The 10,183-nt window shown below is 58.5% G+C and overlaps 1 protein-coding gene across 1 annotated transcript in view; it reads right to left on the bottom strand.

The window, feature by feature from the left end:
* Nucleotides 1-2,841: 2,841 nt before the first annotated feature.
* The window catches only part of TKT (transketolase), a gene marked incomplete in the record, with an annotated part of 27,166 nt that continues 19,824 nt past the window's right edge, over nt 2,842-10,183 (bottom strand). Inside the window, 9 exon segments of the mRNA XM_027768609.1 lie at nt 2,842-3,126; nt 3,774-3,896; nt 4,783-4,876; nt 4,962-5,045; nt 5,660-5,790; nt 5,917-6,073; nt 7,579-7,743; nt 8,365-8,558; nt 9,852-9,970. Coding sequence (XP_027624410.1) covers nt 2,951-3,126; nt 3,774-3,896; nt 4,783-4,876; nt 4,962-5,045; nt 5,660-5,790; nt 5,917-6,073; nt 7,579-7,743; nt 8,365-8,558; nt 9,852-9,970 — 1,243 coding nt within the window.

Raw genomic sequence — 10,183 nt, 5'->3', positions numbered from 1 at the left:
GAGATGACACTCCTCATGTGCTAAGTGGAGGGCAGTGGAGGAGGGCGTAGACCCAGCTGTCAGTGCTTGGGTCTGGGGCCTCCAGCTCTGCAGCCCCCTGCCTGGCCCTCTGTCGGGTTCAGCCAGCAGCATCCTCCACTTGAGCGGTTTGGGACGGTTGGGGACGGACGGGTCAGCAATACACTCCTCCTCCCTGCAGCCCTGTCCCGGCTCATGGCTGCGTGATGGCCTCTGGCCTCCCAGCTCTGCCAACTGGGCTGGGAAAACTTTCTGAGGACCAGGGAAGTCTGATCTGAGGCTGCCGCAGGGCCAGCACCTACAACCTGGGCCTCCTCAGAACATGCTGTCCTACTTCGTTGCTGGGACAGGAGGCCGGCCAGGCTTCCTGGCAGACAGATGAGGCGACACCTGCCTCCAATCCAGCTAAGGAAGCAGGATGCCTCAGGCTCCGCTCTGGCCTCTTGTCCTCCTGGCCAGGGGCTGAGGCTGAGTGACAGGTTCTTCAGGTGCTCATCAGGGCCCAGTGACCCTGGGCTTCCAGCAAAGTCTGCACCAGGCATGCCCCACTGTCTCCTTAGCTGGAGGAAGCAGTTTCAGGGCTCACCAGGGCTCCAGGACCCCTACATGTCCCAGGACTGAGTCAGCAGTCTCGAGAGTCTTGCCACGCCCCCTGGGACTCTTACCCCTCACCCTGTCCAGGTTCTTATCCCCTTCCCAAGCTGTGTGGCCTTGGAGAGGCTGGGCAGGCTGAGGATGAGGGTGGCTGCCCCTCCCATCTCTTTGCCTGGAATCAGCCAGGGCTGTCTGAGTCCTAGACAGTGGAGCCAGGCTCAGCCAACCTGTGCCCATTGGCTCGGGGGCCCTTGCCCCACCATTTGCTTCTAGAAACCTCTCTGCATGGGCCTGCAGGCTCCAGAGATCCCAACCACTTTGCTGACCCCCAGGGCCCTTCTTCATGGGAACCTCTGCATTACTCGACCTTTGGGGGTCCCTGGGGGCAGTAGGCTGCAGAGGCTGGGTTCAACTCCAGCTCTGACCCTCATTCCCCAGGTAAGCGGTTTCTCCTCTGAGCCTGTTATCTCATCTATAAAATGGGGGTGATGCTGCAGGGGAGGATTAGTTAAAATGTCAGCATAGAGCACTGGCTTGCAGGAGGTGCTCGGCAGTGTCACCTCGCTGCTCCTCAGTGCTCCAGACCGGCTGCGCCCTCTGCTGACCACGGTCCCCTCCCACCCTCACACAGCCCTGCAGAGCCTTCAGATGACCACCAGGTGGTGCTAACCCAGCTCCCCAGCACAGGGAGTTCCTGACTTGACAGTGTCATGGTTTTCTCTTATTTTGGATAAGGCAGCATGCTCAGATCAGGGCCCAGAACTCCTGGCTGGTGAGGCCTACCCCACCCACCTCGTTCATCCTAGGTGGGAAGCGAAGGCTAGCCTGCTTTCTTTCGCTTCTTCCCTGTGGCAGTTTTCCTACAGGGCCAGGTGGTTAGCTTTCTCACTCTCTCCCTTTCTGTCTCTCTGGTAAGCATGCATGCCCTATAGCAAGTTAAAAAAAATAATAAATTAAATTAAAGTTTTTTTTTTAATGAAATAATTCTTGAAAGATAAAATAGTATAGACATGGCCTCCAGCTAGTGCTGCAGGCTGAGAAGGCCTAGTCACCTCCCTAAGCTCTGTGTCACCTAGACCTGCTCCCTCTGAAATTGGCACGCATCAAAAAATGAAGCACACAGAGCCCCGGCCCAGCCAACCCTGGGGAGAGCAGCCCGGTGGACTGGACAGCACTGTCACCGTCCAGGTGGTCTGGTGGACAAATGGACACAGACCTGAGGATTTCCTGGGAACCGCCTCTGTGGCCAGGAGTGCTGAGCCCTCTTGTTTCCGTTAGTCTGTCCATGGCCGGTACACGTCTCAATACTATTGGCCTCACCAGCAGGCCCGCCCCCCTTAGGCCAGCAGCTGAGGGGCTCAGAGTGAGGTGACCACACAGCAGCAGGGCAGGGATGGCTGGAGGGACCTGCACAGCTCTCCACGTGACAGCAGCAGCCTCCAGGCAGCTCTCAAATGCAGAGTCCCAGGCCCCCGTAGCAAGGCCTGGGAACCTGCATCCTAAGAGCTGATGGAGCCAGAGCCTGCAACTGTCTGGTAAGTGGTGTTGGCTGGGAGCTGGACTTCTCTGTCTGTCCTGTGGCCAGTGCCAATCCAAGGAGCCCCTTCCCCAAGTCGGGGCCCCAGCTTCCTTCTGCCTCTGGTTACTCGTTAAGAGGGTAAAGGGGGAACAGCATGTGGCATGGTGGTTAAGATGCTGGACACTCCCACGTGGTCGACCACAGTTCAAGGCCTGAACCTGGTGGCTTGCTTTCTCACTCCCCCCTTCCCGTGCATCTCTCTAGTCAAATATTAAAAAAAAATGAATAAAGTTAAATAAGTAATTCTTTGAAAAAAGAGAAAAGGGTATGAGTAGGTGGGGCAACAACGAGCATATGACCCTCCCACCCCAGAGGCCTTAACGGCAAGGCTATGAGGAAGAGGGGAGGTGGCCCTGAGGGGCCCTGGATAGTTTCCAGACCGTGAAGTGCCTCCCCCATTGCCTGGCAGGTTGAGGTCGAGGCAGATTTGGGCTCTAGGCTTGTACAGAAAGGCAGGCAGCGGGGAAGTGTTAGTCTCATTCTGGAAGGCAGGCTGTGGGGAGACAACAGGAGCTGGGCTCAGGGGTGGGGATCCACAGAGCCTCAGCATGCCCGAGACCTGGCCCCAAGCCAGGGCACCAGCCTCCCTCTTCTCCCAAGCCAGCATGGGTAGTTACATCCACGTCAAAAATGAAACATTCCAGGGCTGCTTCGCTTTTCTTAAAACATATATTTGCCACTCCTCGCATTTCATCTTTGAGCACCTTTGCCAGCTTCTCAGGAATGTGTCGAACCCCTGCCCTGCACACCACACCCTCCCTAGGCCTTGGTGACGAGGCCCCTCACAGCTTGCGCGATGGCATCCTTGTCAATGCCGAACATCTTCAGCAGCTCGGCCGGCTTCCCGCTTCTTGGAACCTGACCGACAGCCAGGCGGGTGACGGTGACACCAGGCTCACCCACTACTGCAGCAGACACTGCCTCACCTATGCCACCTGGGCAAAAGAAGGGAGGTGGGTTGGGTGATGAGGCCTCACTCAGGGGCAGGTCCCAGCCCTTGGTCAGTCTGAGGTTGGCAACAATCAGCCAAGGATGGCAACAATCACAGGCACCCGCTTCTCTACCGCCACAGCCAGAGCAGACGTCATGAATCAATCGCAGCACTGAGTATTTCATAAGCCCCAACATGGCCTCTGAATCATGCAGCCCCACTGTCTGGGCAGCCCTCATAATAGACAATCTGCCCTTGACCACAGAGGCTGAGCCTGCCTCTTCCCCTGGGCCTCCTTGAGGGGGTAGAAGGTACCCCTGGAGGCTGCTCTGTGAAGGGCTCACAAGGCAGAGGGCTTTCCAAGTCTGATTCTGCACAGCAGCTAAACCTTAAACCACCCAAGGACATAGTCCAACCCTTCTTCTCTCGACAGCAGGCTGGCACCACTTTCTGGGTGGTAGGGACCACAGAGCCGGGCTAGGAGGTGGCTGGGTCACCAGGCTGAGCCCAAGGTCTACTAGGAGGCCTGCTCTGAGCTGCTCTGAAGGCAGGCTCTGGGTTTCCGGAGCTGCCCTTCTGGGGCTCACATGAAGGATGAACGTTAGGCCTTGGCCCCTCTGTGCCCCTTCTCCCTGGCCCCGGCCCCAGTACCTTCATAGTAGTGGTCCTCCACCGTGAGGATCCGGCCCTTGGTAGCACGGGCGCTGTCCAGAATGAGCTTCCTGTCCAGGGGTTTGATAGTGAAGGGGTCCAGTATGCGGATGTTGATCTTGTCTGGGGGCGGGGAGGAGACATAGCTCAGCGAGCTCAGCCCTGTTGTGGGCCTTTGATAGACCCCAGGGTGAGGGGATGTCCTGGGGGCAGTTCCTGCTCTGGGGACAATCAGTGGTCCCCATTGTTGAGCTCATGCCTGCCAACCCCCTCCAGCATCCTTGCTCCCCGGGCTCCAGGTGTCTGACCTGAGGCAAGGAGGGTGTCAGGTGGTCAGGCGAGGACCCCACAGCATGACCTCCTCAGGACGATTTCAGGCTGGCCCTGCTCACAGCCCCCCACCCAGCTCCCCTCGCCTGGTCAGCAGCCCCACCTTGCTCTTGCTCAGGCTCCTCTCCCCAGCTTCTCTGAGCTCTACACACACCGCTCCCCTGCACTTATCAATTCCTGCTCCCTGAGGTCACATCCCTAAGGATGTCACACCTGCCTCCTGTGTAATGTGACATCGGTTCTGTGACTTTCTGCAGTGAGGCTGCTGCCTGCCTAATCTAGTATCGCAGCTGATCAGGAGCACATGATAAACCAAGGTACATTATGAACCCCCAGGACAGCCCACGGGGAAGGTTAGCTCCCCGTCTTACAGATGGGGAACCAGGCACAGCGATGAGCACCTTTCTGAACTGCGCCCACTAGCCCGGACTGCAGTCCCACCAGTGGGCTCCAGGTCTCTGAGCTGACCACTGTAGCTCGAGGACTCAGGGCTGTGACAGGCCTGGAGCGAATTTTCAAGCGAGCTTTCATAGCTAACATCACTTAATTATTAGGTTGGGAAAGTCATGGCATGGTTTTCCATGTTTCTACGTAAAAGCGTGTCACGGCTTTCCTGATGACCCACTAGATGGGAGCCGGCAGCACTCCATCCATGATTTCTCAGGCCCTTCCTCCTCACCTTTCTTCAGCAGGTCTGCAGCAGCCAAGGCCTCGTGCAGGGTCACCCCAGCGCCAATCACGGTCACCTGGTCATCCTTGCTCTTCATGACCACCTGAGGGCGACATGGGGCTGGCGAGGTTCAGGGACTGGGGGCTGCAGCAGGGAGGGCTTGGGCTCGCTCTGAGGGTGTCACTGACCTTGGCTTGGCCGACCTGGAAGTCCTCGTTGTTGCTATAGATGATGGCGTTTTCAGGGCGGCTGGTACGGATGAAGCAGATCCCCTGGGAACAGAGCAGATAAACTGAGGACTACAGGCTGTGACACCCCGGGCCTGAGAGTGATCTTTCTAAACAGGCCCCCCATTCCCATATGCAACCCTGTCCCCCTGATGGGGGCATGTGTCTGTCTCCACATCCCGGCCAGCCTAGCAGGGAGGTCTGGCTTGCCCACTGCGGCCTGCACCTCCCCATACATTCCTGAGTGCTGTCCGATGCGGTCAGCCCCAGATGACAGCAAACTCCACTGGCAGCCTAGCCTCCAGTGTGTTGGCCAGGCCCCTGGCCTCCGGCAGAGGATGGGGACCACCAGACACCTGTCTATGACAGTGCGGTCCCAGACTGGGCAGCTCAGCTCATTCTTCTGTCTTGAAGAACCCGACCCAGGGAGGGCTATAGGTGTCAACTGGCAGACTGGCAGCGGCTGCACGGTCAGCTGGCAATGCCTGCCACGTGGCAGTGGGGGAGGTGTGTGCTTCCCTTCTCTTGGTCTAACTTCCTCAAGCTACACGAGCACCATGGGCAAGGGCAGGCACCAGGCCAGCACGTGAGCAGCCTGCACACCTGTAATGGCCTCCTCCCTGGACCCCACTACGAAAATGAATGGCCCTGTGACCAACCTTCGTGTTGGCTGCTAACTCCACTGCCTTCTCCGTGGCAACACCATCGCTTGGGTAAAAGACGGTTGACATGGGCACTGACCGAAACATGGCCAGGTCTTCCAGGGCCATCTGAGAGGGCCCGTCCTCCCCTGGGGTGTGAGAAAGAAGCTGAAATAAAGCCCCACCCACGGGCTGGTCCAGGCCCAACCCCCATCTGGACCTCCTGGTCCAAGTTCGAGGGAGGTCATGAGGCCCAATGTCCTGGCCGAACTCACCAATGGACACGCCGCAGTGGGAGCCGCAGAGGTTGATGTTGCTCTCGGAGATGGCCGCCATGCGGATCTGGTCGAAGGCCCGCGTGAAGAAGGCTGCGAAGGTGCTGCAGAAGGGCACCGTCCTGTCGCGCGTGGCACAGCCCACGGCGATGCTCACCTGGGGGCAGGGAGGGCAGGGTCAGCCCTGCAGGGGCAGGCAGAGGATGGCAGGGGGCCCAGGACCCGTGCAGCCACCTCTCGGGTGCGAGCACCCTGCAGTCTCAGTTCTGTTTTTCCTCTTCCTCCTCCTACGTGACAACTGTGCACCCACAAACTGCAGCCATTTCCAAACACCAGGCTCCACTGATTTGAAATAACTATTTTGAAAGTTCTCTTGGTGAGGGACCAGCAGTTAGTGTAATGACTATGTCACTGGACTCCCTTGTGGTCGATCGCGGTTCGACCTGGTGGCTTAAACTCACGCCCCCCATGTGTGCATATGCGCCCAGGATCCCAAAAGGAGAATGGAGAAGGGATTGTGGCATGGCCATCCCCCCTGGGGGGGTGATTTCTCACTTTCTGTCTCTCTGTCTCTTTCTGTCCTTCTTTGGGCAAGTGCACACTCCCTATAGCAAAAACCTCTCCAAAACAAAACAAAACAAAAAAAGTTATCTTGGCAGGGGAGCGGGGGTCCAGCAGGTGGCATGGTGATAAAGGCTCTGGACTCCCACATGGCTGACCATGGTGTGAGTCCTGGGCCTGCCAGCCTAAAAATCACACTGGATGCATATGTGTGCATGCCCAAAATCCCAGGAGGAGAATGGAGAAGGGTCTGTGGTATGGTCATCCCCCAGGGGGGATGAGTCCTCACTTTCCTCTCACTGTTTCTGTCTCTCTTCAGTGAGCACATGTGTTGTACGGCAAAGAAACTTAAAAAATTCAGTGAGCACATGTGTTGTACGGCAAAGAAAAAAAAAATTAAAAAAAGTTCCTTGGGCTGGCCCAATACCCCAGTGGTTAGGAAAACCGGGCCTCATGGCTTGCTGCAGTGTGAATAGTGGCCCGAGTGGCTTGAAAAGCATGCCAGGCACGTATACATGCATGTGTGCCCCAAGTCCTGACAAGATGGAGAAATGGAGAAGGGACTGGCCCGACCATGCCACATCGAGAGGTCCTTTCTATTTCTCTTTGGCAAGCACGTTCCCTCTGGCATAAAAAGGCTCCCTTAAAATTATTTTCCTTTGGAAGGTTTTTTTCTAGCAACAAGCAAACCTGTTCAGAGAGAAGGCTAAAGCTTGTGCACAGTCTGTCCTTCCGGACTTTAGAACAACCCTTCCCCAACCTCGCCAGTCCCAAGACCCTACAGGTAACCCTCTCCAACCCTCCTTAGGCTGCTGACGCTCCAGGCCCCAAATCTGGCCTCCATCCGGGCCCTCCTGTGTGCACCTCCAGCCCTGGTTAGCACCCGTTGCAAGCTCGACCCTGCGCAGCTCCACGTGGGCACGGCACCCCCCCACACACACAGAGTAGCTACTCAAGATCAAGGCCCAGTGCTGGGTCCCAGCTGTGCCTGTGGTCTCCTTGGCTGGCCCACACCTGGCACTGCCAACATGGTCACCCAGAGGAGCAGGAGGGCTTCGGGCATGCATGCATCGTCCTCCGCCCCCCGATCCCAGCACACACCATGTTCTGCTCAGCAATGTAGCACTCGATGAAGCGGTCTGGGTGCTCCTTTTTGAAGAGCTCCGAGAAGGTGGAATTCTTGGTGTCCCCATCCAGGGCAATGATGCGGTCACTGCTGTGGCCCAGCTTGGCTAGGGCCTGCCCGTAGGCCTTCCGGGTGGCTATCTGTGGGGAGGTGAGTGGGTGGCTCAGGACCACTGAGGCGTGTCCATGGCTGCACTTGGAGCCCTGCCTATCTCCTTCCTGGGCCATGGCTTCTAGGGTGAAGAAGGGTAAAACCAGGGGCAGGAAGTCTGTGGAAACGGACTCCCGCAAGGCTGTCCAAGTCCACGGTGAACAACGCGAGCATCCCTGGAGCTCCTTGTCTTGCCCCAGCCCTGAGCTGAAGCCCTGATGAACTCAGCTCCTCACCCTGCGACAGATCGGTGGACTGCCCTGCTCTGCACGGGGTACTGCGGGCTTGGCAGTTGGCCTGATGCAGGCTGTGTCACTGGGCAGACCCTGGGGTGAGACGGCACTGCCTCACCTGTCAGCCCACTTGAGCGTCCTGAGCTCTGGGCTTGGATCCTGGCTCTGCCAGGAACTTGCTGTGTGGCCATAGGCAAGCCTCTTGCCCTCTCTGGGCCTCTGCAGGTAAATAATTTGGGAGCTAACTACCGCCATGAAGGAGCTAACAGCAGCCATACCTGAGTTCCCTCTTGGCCCTGAACTTCTCTCTCTCCCCGCTCCCTCAGCCCCCCAGACGGCACATCTTGGCCCTTAAGAGAGTGAGGCCCCACTTGGTACCTTGTCCCCGACTTTGTAGCTGGGTGGGGTGGGCATGCGGATATTGCTGATGTCCACCGAGGGGGCGTCCTCCTGCGGGGGTGTAGCCATGATCTTCTTTTTGCTCTGGATTTGGCTATAGATCTCCTGGATGACCTGATCCGCCATGTTTTTGGGGAGGGGCTTCCCGTGCCAGGACTCCTTGTCCTCTACCCCTGCAGAGCACAGACGGGCAGAGGGGTCAGGGAAGCTGCTCTCAAGGCCCAGACCCCCACCTGCCGTGGGCAGGCCAGGAGTCTCCCTGGAGGACAGCTGTTTGGCAGAACTCGGTGACCACCTCCAGGTCCTCCAGGAGCTCACTGCCGGGCGGGAAGAGGGTGGGGGCACCTGTGTGTGACTGGACACACCACCCCAAACCCTTTCCCCGCATCTCTGCCCCGTGGTCTGAGTCTGCCCAGAAAGGCCTGCTGTGGAAATCCAGGCCATCTGTCAGCTGGCCCTGGAGGTACCCTGGCAGTTAGGAGGGCAAAGGCCAGAACGGGGCAGTGTTGCCAAGGTCACTTGACATATCCGTGAGCAGCAGGGTGGGGTTTACGAGGTGTGCCCACTGCCCGAGCCGTAACGTCCCTCTCCTTGTGGCCACTCAGATGCTACCGCAGCCCGGCAGAGGCCGGCAGCCCCAGACTACCAGGAGGCTCCTACACACTTCAAGGTTTCCTGATCCCACCTGACAGTCCACTGAAGGGTCTGTGTCAGGAGACGGCCCTGAGGCCATGACAACACCCCAGGGTCCCATCCTCGGTGCCACCTCTCCCACAAGGTTCACAGTGTCACCGCAGCACCCTTCAGACAGCAGGTACAAGGGTGAGTGACCTCCTGTACCCAAGTCCAGACCAGTATGGGGAGCCAGGATCCCTGGTGGGCAGGCAGGTGGGTGGCCAGGGTATAGGGTAGTGAGGCAGGGCCCCCAGTGCCACAGGCTCCCTCTGTCCCCTAACCCCTTCTAATCCTATTGTCCCATCTTGAAACTAGATGAGGCCATCCCAGGCTGAGGGCAGAGCCCACATGGATGCAGGGGTGGATATGCCTACGTGGCTCACAGGCCTCAGTCAAGCACTCTCTGTTATTGGGGCGTCCCTGATCATCTCCTAGGAGAGAACCCAGGTCTCCCAGGCTCTCCTGGACCTCAAGGCCACCCACTCAACTCAGGGCATACAGCTGGGGTGGTGCAGGGATTCAGGGACCCCTCACTCGGTACCCTTCCCCACTCACAGCCCCTCCCCAAGTCCTTCCTCCCCTCTCTCCTGCCTGTACTTGCCCCTCAGCACAGACCAGACCGACCTGGTCCAAATTCCGGCTCAGCCACGCTGACCACTGGGTCACCTCGAGGAACCCAGACTCTGGGTGCTTCCCAGATGGGATATCTCGGAGCTGCGCGGCCCAGACCAGCAGCCCTGGCCCGCCACAGGGCCTGCCAGGTGGGGCAGAAGGGAGGCTCGCGCACTCACCCGCGATCCCTCGGCCCTTGAAGGTCTTGGCGATGATGGCCGTCGGCTGGTGCTTGGCCTGGCCGAAGGCTTTGCACAGCTCCTCCACGCTGTGTCCGTCCACGATGACAGAATGCCACCTGGGGGCAGAGGGAGCAGTGAGGGACAGCGCCCGGGGCCAGGCTGGCCTGGCATCTGAGGGTCTGCCGTGCTCCCCCTTAGAGCTCCCAGCAGGCCTTCCTGTGCTCCCCTGTCTCGCATCCTCCCGCCTGCTGTCTGCCCTGGGGCTGAGGCCCTCCTCTGCCTAAGCAGCTCAGAGCGTGGCTCCCTTACTGTCTCTCATTCCTGATCTG

Source organism: Tupaia chinensis, unplaced genomic scaffold (assembly GCF_000334495.1).
Source record: "Tupaia chinensis unplaced genomic scaffold, TupChi_1.0 Scaffold147003_1, whole genome shotgun sequence".
Lineage (NCBI taxonomy): Eukaryota > Metazoa > Chordata > Mammalia > Scandentia > Tupaiidae > Tupaia > Tupaia belangeri.
This window is presented reverse-complemented; position numbering and strand designations above follow the sequence as displayed.